At 54.3% G+C, this 16,290-nt stretch overlaps 1 protein-coding gene across 1 annotated transcript in view; it reads left to right on the forward strand.

Annotated features, from left to right (window-relative positions):
* GRB10 (growth factor receptor bound protein 10) overlaps positions 1–14,927 on the forward strand; it is a 167,798-nt gene extending 152,871 nt beyond the window's left edge. Inside the window, exons 12-17 of the mRNA XM_032874995.1 lie at positions 2,934–3,011; positions 3,679–3,795; positions 4,556–4,622; positions 4,812–4,899; positions 13,346–13,439; positions 14,582–14,927. Of these exons, the coding sequence (XP_032730886.1) occupies positions 2,934–3,011; positions 3,679–3,795; positions 4,556–4,622; positions 4,812–4,899; positions 13,346–13,439; positions 14,582–14,728 (591 nt within the window). The 3' untranslated portion in view covers positions 14,729–14,927. The remainder of the gene's footprint in view (positions 1–2,933; positions 3,012–3,678; positions 3,796–4,555; positions 4,623–4,811; positions 4,900–13,345; positions 13,440–14,581) is intronic.
* Positions 14,928–16,290: the final 1,363 nt, after the last annotated feature.

A 16,290-nucleotide genomic window follows, 5' to 3' on the forward strand; every position in this document is an offset into this window, starting at 1 on the left:
CCCGAGAGTGTTGCATTCAAGCAGATGTGAATAGGAAATAAGAAACGTTTTGCCCAGAATGGGGGCGAATAATTCTATGGCCACGCGTTTTTTTTTGTTCAAGCAACGGAAGGAAGTGTAAAGGAAAAAGAATGATTGGATCGTGTTTCTTTGAAACCCACTCATCTAAAATAAAAAGGGAAGACTGTTAAGGAATTGGTACTGTAGGTCGTGTACAGACGGTTAATAATCTGAAAACTGTCATTTTATGCCAATAAAACTACCTCTCTGAAGGCTGGAGTATTTATTTTTAAGTGAGGAAAACAAGAATCCTTAGTCATGGAACTTCAAAAAACAACTGTGGGAAGTAGACAGCTTCTTTAATACTTAAGGCAGACATAATATTTCAAGACTACAGTGCAAATAAAACACAGTTCGATACCTGCCTTAAAACAAACTAGTTAGATGGCTCGTGGGTCAAGGACGAGTCCTCCGAGTAAATTATTGGAACCGGGAGCAGTCTTGGGCCGTCCTAAAGGGGGTGTGTGTGTTTCCCTTCTTATTCTTTCTTTGGCCTGAATTTGATGATTTTTCTTTAATGCTTTGAAAGGGATCCTTAGGCCATTGATTTTAAGCCTTATGTTTTCAACGGTTTGTCATGTTTGTACAAGTATTCGATTCGGAGTGTTGGTACGTACACGTGTGTGCACACATGCCGTACACACTTCTGCTTAGAAGACCACACGTGCACACACGCATGTACGAGTGTGTGTTGTTAGGTCACACAAGTTTGGAATACTTACGTCTCTGGGCCCCCGGGTGGCTCAGTCAGTGAAGTGTCTACCTTCTGCTCTGGGCATGATCTCAGGGTCCTGGGATCAAGCCCCACATTGGGCTCTCTGCTCAGCAGGGAGCCTGCTTCCCCCTCTCCCCCTGCCTCTGCCTCCGTGTGCGCTCGCTTGCTCTCTCTCTCTCTCTCTCAAGTAAATAAATAAAATCAAAAAGAACATTTATGTCTGTTTGACATCAATTCTTTGGTCCTTCCGAAATCTGCTGTTACCTGCATCGGGGATGCCCGCCCCGACGCCTCACCCACCCGACGTTACTGTGGGTATGTCTGTGTCTGCACAGTTTTTCTCCTCCTTTCTGTGTTTCTGCCTTTCCGGGACCTCGTGTCTGACAAACACCGTGTAATAGGGCTTTCTCCTCTGGTCATCTTCACGTTCTTGTTGGCGCGTTTGTTGGGAAAGGTGTCCTTCCACAGCTTGTTAGGAACGTTGGTGCTTACGTCTGCCATTTGCTGCCTGTTTTCAGTTTGTCCCATCAGCCTGTGTTCATCTTTATCCCCATTTAATTTTTTTTGGGGGGGGGGCAAGGGAGACCCATCAATTAGTTTTATTTCTATTTTTAACCTCTGTCCACATTGTTTCTCTCCTTCCTGGTGGTCCCCCTGGCTGTCCTGGCACGATCTTCCCCTCACTGGGCCCCAGCCTGCCCTGCTGTTCCCACCATGTCTGTGCAGGGGTGAGGCCCTTCTCAGTATCTCACCCTAGATTTCAGTTCTTCCCGTGTCTTAAGCCGCTTAAGACTTAGAAGAGGCCCTGTCGTTAATTTGAATTCCCTGCACATGTACATTGACCCTTTCCTGGGTTCGCATCCCTTTCGGGGACCAGAGACGTGCCCAGTTCTTCCAGCATGGGTCTGCTGGAGCGGCCGCCGTCGCCCGAGATGGGTTCGTCTGCCGTCATTCTGTCTCGCCTCCAGTGTCGGGGGAACTGTCCACAGACCGTGGGGTCCCTTCCGCCCGCCGCCGCCCTCCGCACCCCGTTCCACTGCCTTCTCTCTGTGTGTCCGTGGAACTCAGCCGCCTCCCGCTTGCGGCTCCTGTGACCATGACGTGCGCTCTTCCCCACTTGTGTTTGTCGCTCTGTCTCCGCCGTCGTGCTGGGATATGCGGGGACGTGGGTTTCTCCCTGGTAGCCCGCCCCGAGATCCTACAGCCTTTTGTCTTTCTATCTATTCTGGAACATGCGTGGCCAGCAGCCCTTGGGTACTTCTCACAGCCCCTCCCCCATGTTCTGGGTGCACCGGCACGCGCGTGGTGGACCTTCTGGTGCTGTTCCAGACACCAGAGGACACCCTATGGGGTTGAAGCTGGAGATGAGCTACCTCTTGATAACTGCGTCTTCTTGCCCAACCGTCTTCCTTTCCTGTGTAGGCGAGTGGGGGACCGGGGCGCAGGCGGGCGGTTACAGGCGAGCGGGACTCTGCTTATTGCCCGGGCCCAGGAAGCATGGACCGTGAGGGGTGGGGGGGCCGGCTGTGTGTGTTTGAACCCAGAGCCCTTACTTTACCATGACCCTGAGTGACCTACCTCACTTCCCTCTTGCATCTGTTACTTGTACTTGGGGACAAAGGCCGCGTTTCCTGACGCGGAGAGGAGTAAAATGAAATAAAGCTCTTGGAAGCGTACCTGGCTCGTAGCAGCATTCTCTAAGATTAACTGTGGAGCTAGACCTTTTTTTTTCTTTTAGGATTTTTTAAATTTTTTTGAGAGAGAGAGAAAGCATGAGCAGGGGAGGAGTAGAGGCAGAGGGAGAAGCAGGCTCCCCGCTGAGCAGGGAGCCCAAGGACTGGAGACACCATCCCAGGACCCTGGGATCATGACCCAAGCTGAAGGCAGTCGCTTAACCAACCGAACCCCCAGGCACCCCTCGATATTATTACATCGTCACTGCCTGCTTCTCCCTTGCCCCCCGCCAGCGTGAGTAGCCAGTAAGCTGCTCCTGTCCACGGGGGACAAGCGTGCAGGGGCGAGGCTATGTGCCCATAGCGGTGGCTGGGTCGCTCTCTGTTCTGTACTCCGTGCGGTCCTTCCCTGCACGGGTCTGCCGCTTTCCGGGGCTTGGGGGGCTCTAGGGGCCCCGGCAGCTGACTCTGGCCCTCCCCCGCAGTACGGAATGCTGCTGTACCAGAACTTCAGGATCCCGCCCCCGCGGAAGGCCTTGCTCCCCTCCTTCTGCACACCGGTGGTGAGTGCGTCTGCAGCGTCCGAAAGGCGGGCCCCTTCCCAGCATCCCGGCTGAGCACGGGTTGTTTCCAGGGAGACTGGTTTGTCTGGCCGGCGGTGTGACTGCTGGGGTCGGGTCCTGTACCGGTCAGGGCGGTGGCTCTATTCAGGAGCTCAGGGACTGTCACCAGCCATGTCTTGCTCTCACCGGGGGCAGCCGTGGCGCTATGGCCATGGGTGACCCTGAAGCTTCCCCTGGTGGGAATTAGAGCTGGGAGTGTCCTTGTCCTCAGGATGTCCTCTACTTCCCAAAGGTGGAGGAACAATTCGTCCTCTCCAAACATGACCCTTTAGCTCCCCCAGGCCCCTTTCTGGGAGGGGCCGGGTGTGCACAGGGAGGGTCCATGTGTTGCCCAGAACTGAGCCCCTGGGGGAGGGACTTGGTGGCTGCCCACCACCCCAACCCTACGGCACCCCGCGGCCTCCAGTGGAGTTTGGGTGCACTGAGGGGACTGGAGTGTTTCTTATTCCCCTCCAGAGAAACCAAAGCCACCTCTAGGTCAGGGGCCCTCCTGCCACAGAATTTCCACCTGAACTTTAGAGCGGGGGGCGGGATGTTCCGTCACCCTTCCCCAGCCATCGCTAGCCTGGTTGCCTACGTTTTAAGAACTTGTGGCCTTTCCTTCCAGCGCAGTGTCTCTGAGAACTCCCTGGTGGCGATGGATTTTTCTGGGCAAACAGGAAGAGTGATCGAGAACCCGGCCGAAGCCCAGAGCGCGGCCCTGGAGGAAGGCCATGCCTGGAGGGTAAGGCCAGGCCGTCCCGTGGACAGGTCCCCTCGTGGGTAGTGCCCCTGCCCCCGCGCTGGCCTCCTGGAAGAACGGCCCCGTGGGCACTGTTGCGGGGACAAGGTGCTAGGAGGGGAGGGTGGCATCACAGGCTCAGCTCGGGGTTCCTCCACGTTCCCAGGGGGAGGCGTGGGGCAGGAGCAGAGCCCTCTGACCTCGTGGCTCCCGCACAGAGCTGCCCCGCTACGGGGTGGTCAGCGGCCGTGTGTGGACAGCACGGAGCCCTCCCGCCCTGACGCGGCTGGTCGTTGCTCACGCCATGGCTCGACCAGCTTCGTGGCCTCGGACAGTCTCTTCCCTTGGAGGCTCCTACTCCTGACCTCCCCGTGTGGAGAGTGTCCCCTGGTTTCAAATTCTCTGAGATTTACAGACAATGTACAAAACGTGAGCCCCCTGGCTCAGAGTTCCCTGAACCTCCGCCTCAGAGCATGTTGGAAAAGAACGTCCCCATGGCCCGGGGTCTCTGTAGGCCAGTGTTTCCCGTGGAGAAGCTTGTGCTTTTCTCCCAGAATGTCCCAGAGTTTCACTGTGTGCTTCAGTCCCGGGGTCGTGGGGATTCCTCAGGATGCTTCTGTTTTCACGCCTGTGGCCAGATGTGGCGGGCTGGGGAGGCTGTCCCTCCACGGCCGAGCGCCCCACATCCCGGCCGGGCCTGCCCGCACGGGCACGTCCCCGGCGGTCTGCTGTGTCGGCGCTGACGCGGGCGTTCCTTCCGCAGAAGCGAAGCACACGGATGAACATCCCAGGCAGCCAGAGCCCCCTCCACGCTTCCACCCTAAGTACAGGTAAGCGCCTCTTGGCGGCCTGATCCTCTGGTCCTAAGGGTGGCCCCATCCCTCCCGGAGCTTCCCCTGACCCCCGGGCCCAGCGTTCGCCAGGAGAGCTGTAGCCGTGGGAACCGGGCCCGGCGCTGATGGCCGGTTCGCTGTGCCTTCAGCACAGCCAGTCCCCTCCTTCCCTCTTCCCTCCCGCAGTGATTCACAGGACGCAGCACTGGTTCCATGGCAGGATCTCCCGGGAGGAGTCCCACCGGATCATCAAGCAGCAGGGGCTGGTGGACGGGTAAGGAGGTGGTGGCCTGGGGAGCGGGCCCCGAACCCCTGTTGTGCCGGGTGCACCTTCTCTCTGGTTTCTGAGATCCTGGGTGGCGGCAGTCGCTAGAGCGTCAGCTGGAAGAGCGGAGAATGTGGCTCAGGGTCAGCGTGGGGCAGGGCAGGCTCAGCTGGCCGGCGGCCCAGGGAAGATCGTAACCCTCCTGTTACCAACTTCTGCCTCTTTGGTGCACATCAGACGGATGGACCAAGGGCACAAGCCGGTTGTTTTTCATTCGCAGGGCAGGGGCAAACGAAAGAACAGTGTTTTTATTTACATTTGATCAGGTGGCTTTTGCTGAGAACAAACAGCCCCAAAGCCTTCAAGGCTTCAAGCCACAGAGCAGGATCATTTCTCACAGTCGGAGCTGGTGGGGGGGGGTCCTCCTCGCCTGGGCCAGCTGTCCTGGGGGCGGGTCGGCCTTCCTTTGGGTCTGACACCTGGTGTTGGTGTTGGCTGCGGAGATGGGGCGACTGGGTGTGTGTGCCAGCAGGCTAGCCTGGGGACACTCGCTCCGTGGCCGTCATGGGTCCCAGGAGTGAGAGAGGTCAGAGCCCGATGCACAGGCCCTTTTCAGGGCTACTATCCCACTGGCCGACGCAGGGCCCCACAGCCCTGCTCTCCTGGCCACTGGAGGAGCTGCCCAGGGCCCTGGATGTGCACCTGTGTCCTCCCCCTGACTCCCAGCAGGAGGTACCCTCTGCCTCCCCCACTCCTTCGTATGTTAAAACTTTTCCTATAGACATTTTAAGAATTTACCCAGGAGAGAAGAGACTAGTGAGTCCCCATGTAGTCCTTCTCTGGTTTTGACTCATTTTAGTTTGTCTGTGTCCCTTCCTGCATGATTGGCTCCTCCCCGCTCCACCTTCCTTCTCCTGGAAGAGTTTATTTTTTTAAAGATTTTATTTATTTATTTGAGAGAGAGAGAAAGGGAGAGAGTGAGTGCACGCACTCAAGCAGGGGGAGAGGCAGGCGGAGGGAGAGCAGACTCCCCGCTGAGCAGGGAGCCCGAGGTGGGACTCGATCCAGGACCCTGGGACCATGACCTGAACTGAAGGCAGACGCTTAAACGACAGAGCCCCCCAGGTGCCCTGCCCTCTTGAATGTTTTAAAATAAATTGCAGGGGTGCCTGGGTGGCTCAGTGGGTTAAGCCGCTGCCTTCGGCTCAGGTCATGATCTCAGGGTCCTGGGATCGAGTCCCGTGTCGGGCTCTCTGCTTGGCAGGGAGCCTGCTTCACCCTTCTCTCTCTCTGCCTGCCTTTCTGCCTACTTGTGATCTCTGTCAAATAAATAAATAAAATCTTTAAAAAAAAAAATAAATAAATAAATAAATAAAATAAATTGCAGACATTCTATATTTTACCAGTAAACATAGCGTGTCTCTAAAACATAAAGAGCCTTGTACTTTGACATGATTCCTTAATGTCATCTAAAATCCAGTCTTTTTAGGGAATCCAAATTTCCCTAATTGCTGCAAAAAGAAAAAAAAAAATCCTTGAAACTGAGTTGGTTCAAATCGGGGCTGACAAATGGCGTTTGGCTGGTCGGTCTCACGCCTCCTCAGATAGGACGATGTCCCTCTGCTTCCTTCTCTTCCTCTCATTGGCTTGTCTGTTGCTGAAGCAGTGGGTGTGTCGCAGGCTGCGAAGGTGGCTGAGCTCTTGACTTTTCCCTCAAGTGAGGGGGTCAGTTTGGAGAAGAGTGGTTCGGCCTCGCCACCTTCCGCGGTGACAGATGAGCTGCTGCTCGTCTAAACTGGGGCTATGTCCACAGATTCCTAAACACTGGATTTCTTTCAGTCAAAACTTGCTGTTTTTGATGCTCACTTTGGCCAACGGGACTTGATCCAGTCAGTTCCTGAGCTCTTCTGATGCACCGCGGCCAGTGCTGGATCCCAGAGTGACCCGAGAGCGTTCCGCTCCCCTGAATGTTGCTCTTCGGAAACTCGCTCTTTCTAGTGGAAAGCGGCTTCTGGACGTCACAGCCTGTGGGCCCTTTCCAGGGGCAGAGCTAGGACATAGGCTTTTTTTCCCCACAGTGAAAAATAAAAATTTGAAACCCTCTCTTTCAGGGTTCACACTGTTACTGCAAACTTGGCCGGAAGAGGATAGGTTCTTTCCCCTTGATTTTACTGTATTTCTCTTCTCTTACTCCGAAAATCTTACTAGGACATAATTATTTGTAAAAACTGACTTTCCCTATGTCTCATCACGTCTGGAAAGTAGTCCTGTGGCCCTCGTAATCCTGAAGGCGTGTTCCAGGCAGGTCACGTCCAAGAGCCACGTTTGAATAGGCTCCTCTCTGGGGTTCTAGCCGCAAACCTCTGAGTGGTTGGTGAGGTTCATTTGTCTCCGTTTGCTCTCGATTTTTGTCAGCGGATCTGCTTGCGTTTCGGCTTAATGCTTCCCGTTAAACCTACAAAACACTCCCCCAGTTCCAAAATCAGAACGGTGAAACCGGGCGGGCTCCCTTCAGGCTCTCCCCTGCCCCCTGCACCTCCTCCGCTATGGGAGCCCATTTTATGGGGTCTGTGTATCCACTCGCTGTGGCAGATGCACGCACATGGCGACGGTCTGCCCTGTCTCGGGCTTGGTGTTTCCAGGCTGATGGTAGGACATTGGGGAGCTGTCCCCTCATAGTCCAGTTCAGCCGATGTCTCTGCTGGTGGTGCCCAGACCTGTGTGGGCGATGGCATGCCCACGGCCCCTCAGGCTGCGAGGGGGTGTCCACCTGTCTCCTCTGTCGCCGGGGAGGCCGACCCTCTTTCTGGAGATTGAAACCTCCTTGGGCATTTCTTCTCTTACCATTCTGGAAACCGTTTGTATCTTCTGCCCCATGTTCTCAGTCTGTTTCCTGCAAATGTTCTTTCTTACATCGTTGTGTCGTTTTTGACTTTGCATATGGCTCGTATCTGTTTTCTATTTGGTTTGGGTTGGCTTTTTTATTTGTATTTTTTTAAGATTTTATGTATTTATTTGACAGAGAGAGATCGCAAGTAGCAAAGAGGCAGGCAGAGAGAGGAGGAAGCAGGCTCCCTGCCAAGCAGAGAGGACTCGATCCCAGGACCCTGAGACCATGACCTGAGCCGAAGGCAGAGGCTTAACCCACTGAGCCACCCAGGCGCCCTGTACAGGCTTTTTGATGCCAATTTTATGTAGCTGCCTTTATCATTTGTGTCCCTTTTCCTCCTGTGTTTTCGGGCCCTTGCGGTGTTCGTTTCGGCTGCTCCGTAAAGGAGTTTGCTCCTGTCCTCTAGGACCCCTGTTGTTTCTCTTCTTCCTTTCAGTCTTTTAATCCAGCTTTTCCCTCCCAGTGTTCCTTTTTGTTTGTCTAGATCCCAGATGCATTCACAATGTATTTATGCTGAGATGCTGTGTAAAGAACAAATCCTATTTGTTTGCCCTGTGCGGCTGTCACATCGTTCCAAAACTACTGATTTGAAAAGTCACCCTTATCCAGCAACGGTCCTTTTTTGAAAGCATGAGAAGTGAGTCCTCCTCCCCTGTGCGCCTCTGAGGGGTCTGGCCCGTCTAAGGAGAGGGAAACCGAACAGTGACAGCGTTCGCGTGCAGGGATATGTAGGCTCCCGGGCTTTCTGTACAGACCGTGCCCGTCCGCAGCCCTGAGCAGCATCAGAAGGGATCCCACGGTGCTCTGATGAGGTCACCACACTGGCCGTGGGGTTCATTCCAAGGAAGCCCAGTGGTTCACTTGCCAGGGGGCATCAGATGCCATAAAAGTGAGGGTTCCAGAGGGGATGGGATTGGTGTCATGGCCACTCGTGTCCCTCCCGGGGCCCCGGGCAATGTGGCACCTGTGTCCCTCTGGATCACGGTGGATGGAACCTCAGAGGCCATGTGGGGACATGTGTGATCTGAGGACGCTTCCCTGTGATTCCCAGTCAGGCCCACTCTGCCTTTAAGGGGCTGCCCCTGTGTGTGGGAGCCGTGCGGTCCTTCAGCACACCCGGGCCATGACATTGTGGGTCTGTACCTGTTCTGTTTTGTTTATTTGATAGAGCGAGCCCGAGCCGGGGTGTAGGGGCAGAGGGAGAAGGAGAAGCCGACTCCCCGTGGAGCAAGGAGCCGGATGCGGGGCTTGATCCCAGGACCTGAGATCAGGACCTGAGCCGAGTACAGAAGCTTCTCTGACTGAGCCCCCAGGTGCCCCATGTCAGTGCCTGTTTAAAAAAAATAAAATGTGTAAAAAATATGTATTTTTTAATTAATTAAAAATTTTTAATTATTTATTATTTATTTAATTAGTATTAATTATAATAATAATTATTAATTATTAATTATTTAATTAAATATTTTAATTAATTAAAAATTTTAATTAATTAAAATATATTTATTTAAAAAAATAAAATGTGTAAAAAATATAAAAATAGAAAAATAAAATAGCGAGGTCTCTATCCGTTCAGGCCCACAGACAAAGACGAGCGTCCCTGTCATCTTTCCTCCCACAAACCGGCCAGTCCCCTGGTGTCTGCCCCGTTAATAAGCCGGGCTTTCTCTCCAGTATAACCTTCAGCCCTGGTGTCAGGCTGGCCAAAACGAGGGTCAGGATAATGGAACCCATTCAGGTGTCATCACCGTGAGGCTAGACTTCCATTAATTGCTGGGCGCTCAGGCAGGAAATGTGTTGGGAAAACAAGGTAAATGAAATAATCAGTTCCTAATCTTGATTGATCCCTGCAGAGATAACGAAGGGAAAACAATTTAGAGAGTCCAGCAACGTGGAGAGAATGACTGAAAGTCAGCCTTAACCTCAAAAGACACAGGGAGTTAGGAAGAGGGGCCGGAAGGAGACAAGGGAGCCTAGCGCCCACCCGGTGGGGAGGGGTCTTTGAAACCCCTGGTGTCCAGGTGCCCGCGCCCTTTCCCTCGTGCCGCCCACAGCCAGCCCACAACCTGGAGAAGGATTCTTCCAAGGGCAGATCTAGCGTCGTGGCCTCTGCTGAGTGCCCACTGGGTGCTCACTTCTTCTCCTGCAGCATTTCGGCTCTGTCCCCCGCCCTCCCTACCCTGGCCCTGCTCACACTGGGCCCGGCCCCGCCCACCCCTCTTCGGCCCCGAGTCTCCAGCTCCGTGCTGTTGGTGAGCCCCGAGGAGCACGCCAGTCCTCCCCTGCGGGTTAGGGAACTTCTCTGTCCAGATTTGAGTTGTTTGCAGCTCCCCACGGACCCCCATGTTAGGGGGCGGGGGTCCTGTCCCAGGACTGACACAGTGCCCCGGTCGGCACCATAACAGTGCTCAGCAGCCATGAAGGAACCGTCCATACACGCCTCCTCCGATCTTACCCGTGGCCCTGTTGATCCTAGAAGCCGGGATTCCTCTGTGCCTAAGGCTGGCTGCTAGCCCCTGGGGACCTGGCGTAACTTCTCTGTGCCCGCTGCCCTCATCTTGAAATGAGAACCATGGAGTTGCCAAGCGCTCAGAGCCTCACTTATGACCCTGAGCTGGGTTGTCCCTCAGACCGCTGTCAGCAACCCCCCCCCCCCCCGCAAACACAGGCCACGCTCTGCTTCAGGAGCCCGCCAGGGGGCACATTTGCAAGCTCTCCCTGCTACGTGGTCCTCACCGCTTTCCTTCCTGTGCTGGGTTCCAGATTTCTTTTTTTTTTTTTCCATTTTTTTTCCCCAAAGATTTTTATTTATTTATTTGTCAGAGAGAGAGACAGCAGAAGAGCTGGGTGAGGGGCAGAGGGAGAAGCAGGCTTCCCACAGAGCAGGGAGCCCGACGGGGGGATCCATCCAGGACCCTGGGATCATGACCTGAGCTGAAGGCAGCTGCTTAACCAACTGAGCCGCCAGGCGTCCCTCTGTTCCAGATTTCTTGACCTGCCCGAGTTGCCTGCCACGCAGTCCTCCTGGGACCTGTCCTTGCAGAGGTCCCTTGGGCTATCAGTGGGGCTCCTGCGGTTTGTGGTTGGCAATCACTGGCTTCCTGGGCTCCTGTAGGTCAAGCGTCCCATGCAGCCCGAGGCAGAACAGGCCAGTCATGGATCTGATCCGTGGCAGGTCTGAGAATCCCACAAACTCCAGAGCCACATGCTTTTCAGACCACAGGTTCCTCTGAGTTAATAATGGTTGCAGACAGCCAGCCACTGGGCACAAACTATAAATCCCAAGCATTTGGGGAAACCTCAGCACTTTCCAAGGTCCTGCCCCAGGTGGAAGGTGTGGGGCAGTGCCTGCCTGCTCCCGGGGCTGCTCCAGGGCCACGTTCACGGTGCACCTGCCTGCAGCAGGAAGTGCCTGGGAGCTAACTAAGCTGACAGGAGAGCGAGGGACAAACCAGCTTTTCCTGTCAGACAGCCCGGTGTCCAGGAAGTTCCCAGGTTTTTGCTGGGATGGTGGCTTCTTTGGAATGAAATAACCCATAAGACAGATCTTTGAGGTGGACAACCGAGGCATGTGGCTATGCCCAGGAGAAGGGGAAGACCTCCGGCCTCTCAAGGTTCTGCGTGGCAGACGCCCCACACCTAACCCTCCACGCAGGGCAGGCAATTCTTAGCACTGACTGCCCGCCTCACAAGTCATGGGACTCTGGTCTCCCAGAAGAAATTTGGAAGAATATGTCTCCTGGGAACACTGGAATAAGGGGTGTGTGGTCACACGAGAGTGCAAAACCCAGTGCTCCAGTCCCACGGCACCCACGGTGGATATTCCCATTTAAAGGCTCTGAGAAGTCCTGTAGTAAAATAAAATACCTTTCTGCCTTTTTAACACAGGACTTTGCCGTCCCATTTATCTGGTTTCTGTCTTAATAGTAGAGTCCAGTAGCAGATGGTGCACTGTTTGCCTTGAATAAGGCTCTTTGTCACCTGGATTCTGGCGTTAGGGCTCCTCTTTCCTCCTTCCTAGGGTACAGCTGCCTTCTCCACGAATGCCAGGTGTGCTTGTGGAAAAGCAAAGATTTCTAGGTCTTTGTGCTACTGGGATTTTTATGTATTTCTTATCCTGAAATAAATTGGTGTCATGGGGAAGCTGCCGGAGTCTTATAGCAATCTCCTGTGCGTTTTCTCAGATGCGCCGGCTGTCAGTGCTATGGCCCGTTTGCTCTATCATAGCCTCCCTCCCTCCTCTTTTTGTCTGAACCCTTTGGGAGGTAAGTTCCAAATAGCATGATGTCCCTTGGATCCTGCTTATTTTGGTAGAAAATTTGTAAGAACAAGGACTCATCTTCTATTTAACCACAGTACCCTTGTAAAAATTGGGAAGTAGGGGCGCCTGGGTGGCTCAGTCAGATAAGCATCTGCCTTCGGCTTGGTCATGATCCCGGGGTCCCAGGATCGAAGCCCGCATCTGCCTCCCTGCTCAGCAGGGCGGCTGCTTCTCCCTCTGCCTGCCGCTCCCCCTGCTTGTGTTCTCTGTCTCCCTCTCTCTCTTTATCAAATAGATAAAATCGATTAGAAAGATAAAACCTTTTTTTAAATATTGGGAAGTAGACATCCACGTGGCTCCTACACACTTGGTCCAGTTTTGCCAGCGGTTCCTCTCACATCCTTCACGGGGAACAAAAACGTCGTAATTCTAAATGCTCCTCTGGGGGCGCATCTCGTTAGCCTTTGTCCTTCCTGGACACGTGTCACAGGAAGAAGCCGGTTCTTACAGAGTGCACCTCGGCTTGGGTGCCTCCAGGTGCTCTGGGGCTCAGCCGGGTCACCACCTTGCAGGAGTCCCCCCTGGCTGGGCAGAGTTGGTGTCTCATTGCCGGCGGTGTTGCCTTGGATACGCAGCAGTGATGGTACCAGCGGGTTCCTCCGATGGACAGTCGCTGTGTTTCCCTTTGTATCGACAAGTGCTGGGGGGTGATGGTTTGAGAACGAAAATTCTGTTTCTCGTCAAATTCCATCTGCTGATGTTCGCACCTATTGACGACCTTGTCCTTCATCTGTGGGAACCTGCGGCTGTGGCCAGATAGTGTCGGGCCCATCATTTCTTCCTGTTTACTTAGCTTGCCCTCTGTTTTAAGGAAGAGCTCCTTCTCCTCCTCTCTTAATTTACTTGCTCATTTATTACAGTATCGGAAGGTACTCTCGGATTCCGGTTTTATTCTCTGGGTTATCATCTGTCAGGTCTGATATTACTACGATGCTGTATCCTGGCTCATGGCCCTTTGAAATTTGAACTTCATGACTTTCCGGCGCATGTCGTTCTAGCCGCAATGGTGCACCTGCCCAGCCATGGCCCTAGCATGCTTTCACTGGAGGATGACATTCAGAAGCCCGTCCTCAGGCATCCTGAACTGTACCGTCTGCAAGGCTCTCTTATCCTCAGGAGTGGGGCAATGCGTGCGTGTGTTTGTGCGTGAATGTGCGCATGTGTTCATGCATGTGCAAAGATACAAACCCACATCCCAGGTCTGGATTTTTGAAAGTGTACAATCAGCTGATTTTTTCCATCCCTAGGCTTTTTCTCCTCCGAGACAGCCAGAGCAATCCAAAGGCTTTTGTGCTCACGCTCTGTCATCATCAGAAAATTAAAAATTTCCAGATCTTACCTGTAAGTATCGAAAACCTCTCACTGAGCCTTGTTGTTTCCTGGGTTTGTTCCGAATGCAATTTTCAAACCCCAAACTAACCAGACCTGCAGGTCGTTAAATATCAGGTCCAAGCTGACCAGAGAGACTTCTCCGAGTCCCCTGATAGGTTTGTTTTTTGAAATTGGGAACACACCTCCCAGAAGTCATCAGCTGGGGAGTAACGTATACGAAATTGACATCAGATGTTTCACATTCTTAAGTGATGAAGTCTACAGGTCATAACATTCCTAAAATGTTTCCTGTGGGGCCCCAACCCAGGCCATGTTCTGCCCAAAGAGGGTGGTGAGGTCTTTTCCGCTCAGAGATCCACTCTGTCCAGTAGCAAAGAAAGCTCTGGGAGGCCCACACCTGGCAGGTCTGAAGCTTGCTTGAGCCCAGGACTTCAGCGTCTCGGGAGTCCCTCAGGGATGGGAGTGGGAGGATCACAGGGGAGTCCTGTTAGCTTTTCGGGAGCCTTCCTGCCGTGTCCCGATGATGCTCTCGCTCTGCCCATGAGACAGCGGAAGGGCAAAGGCATTGGTGGTGTGCCCGGGGCCAGGCTGCCCAGACTGCACAGAAGCTTCAGTGCCAACCTGGGACTCGTCGCCTGAGGGGAACTGCTTCCTTCCTTGTTTGCTCTGTCTGACCCCGCCTTACATCATCTCTCATTGTCTTAGCCTCAAATCAAAGGAAACCTGTTATGTGGCCAGCGGAGTGGGTAATGCCATTCTCCCCGATAACCCCAGATTCTGGAAGCCTCCCAGGGATAGTCGCTGGAGGCTTGAAAACGGGGTGCACTCGTGCCTTCAGCTGTGTTTTGGAGTCTAGAAGCGGTTCTGAGTTATTAATCAGACTGACCTGCTCGGTACACACGTGTTCCCACCACAGTGCAGTCCTTAACTCTCTCTGCGCAGACCAGCCTTAGGAAGGTTGCTACTTCCAGAAGGTACCATGGGGTCCCTCCATGTTGATGGAAATGGCTACCTGACATCCACTATGGCAGGACCTAGGAAAGCACTGCCGGTTCCTGCCCTCATTGATCCCTTGCAGTGACCCCATAGTCGCACTCTTTGTCCCCAAGCGTGTGGCCCCTAACTCGGCACATGTCCTTGTGTCCCTCTAGTGCGAGGATGACGGGCAGATGTTCTTCAGCCTCGACGACGGGAACACCAAATTCTCTGACCTGATCCAGCTTGTGGACTTTTACCAGCTCAACAAAGGCGTCCTACCTTGCAAACTCAAGCACCACTGCATCCGAGTGGCCTTATGACCTCACACTCACTCTTGGCTGAGGACGGGAGCAAGCTGACACTGGAACGGGGCCGGGGGGTCGCGCGTGGCCGAGAGCACTCGTCCGTTCTGCACCCCGGGGAGCGGGGTCCGTCGGGGCCCACCCGCCAGGAGGGACTCGGGGTTGGACTCCCGCAACAATTAGCTGCTGCGGATCTGACGGGGCTGCCTCCCCCCGCCCCAAACGCCGAACAGATCGGGGAGGCAGGAGAGCGCAACCTCGAACGGGAGGCAAAAAACTGGACGGATCGTCTTGGCTGGGCCACGTAGGAGCGAGAACCAGAGACACGTAATTGGAAATGAACTCTTGCCCTGGAATAATCTTGACAATTAAAACTGATATGTTTACTTTTTTGTATCGATCACTTTTTGCACTCCTTCTTTGTTTTCAGTATTGCCCTCGGCCCCAGTAGGAGGGGGTTTGGCTCCTCTGTGCACGAGGGACGCGGGGACCTTGGCGAGGAGCAGACTCCAGAGACCGAATCTGGGCCCCCAGGTGTTTCCAGGTCCCCGCCCGGTGCAGGTGACTGGAGGCGGATCTGCTCCCAGGTAACAAACCACCCCAGCCCTCCCCAGAATACTTGAAGAGCTTTTTTTTTTTTTTTTTAAAGAGACACAGGTGTCACCCGTAGTAGGCATTGGGCCCCTGGTGTGGACGCAGTCGGACACCCCCATCTGTCCGTCACTTCCGTGTGCACAGATGCCCCCTACACCTGTTACATATGTGTCCTTCACAGTTCAGGAGGCCTGGGTGCTCTGGAAAGCTCTCTGGCCCACCTCACGGTCTGGCTGAGTGGCCTCGCCTCTAGTGGACATGGGGAGCGTCCCTGGGACCCCCGCACCGCCCCAGCACCCAGTGTCCACCGCCCCCTCTAAGCTTGTTCTAGAACGATCGCTGCCTTACTCCCCACCACCCCCAGGCACTCAGGCTTTTTCCTGGCCGTCGTCCCTCCGGGGGTTAAAGGATCGAAAAGGAAAATGGCACCTGCTTGACTGCCAGAGGTGGCCCGAGGGTTTCCATGGTGATAAAGACGTGAACATAGAAAAGGGCACGTCTGCTGCCCGGCACGGACAGGTCCTCACTCGATGACCTCTGTCCTGCTGAAAAGCCCTGTGAGCCGGCCCAGGCGGAGGCCCCCCTCGGCGGGCTGGAGCTCAGAAGAGTCTGGTCAACACAGCACTGCTTCCCCCGTGGGGGACTGAGTCACACAGTGACTGGACTGCCCCCCCACCCCGTCCCCGTAGCTGAGTCACCAGTTGTGACAGGGGCCGCGGCTTTACTGGCAGACTCTGCAAAGCAGAAAGGTCTCCCCTGACAGGCCTGGGAGATGGGTCACCACGCGGGATTGGCCCACCAGGTGCCTGCCTCTGCCCCACCACCGTGCCCCCAGCAAGCGTGTACTCTGGTGGGACCCACGGGACCCTCATCAGTGGCACTGCTGTGCTCCTGGGACCTCAAGGGTGTAGAAACACTGTATTTTAGTTTACGGGCCTCACTCTGCTCGTTTTCCAAAAAATGTCTACTTATACAAATGCAGAATC

Source organism: Lontra canadensis, unplaced genomic scaffold (genome assembly GCF_010015895.1).
Source record: "Lontra canadensis isolate GAN:19392208 unplaced genomic scaffold, GSC_riverotter_1.0 scaffold54, whole genome shotgun sequence".
Taxonomy (NCBI): Eukaryota; Metazoa; Chordata; class Mammalia; order Carnivora; family Mustelidae; genus Lontra; species Lontra canadensis.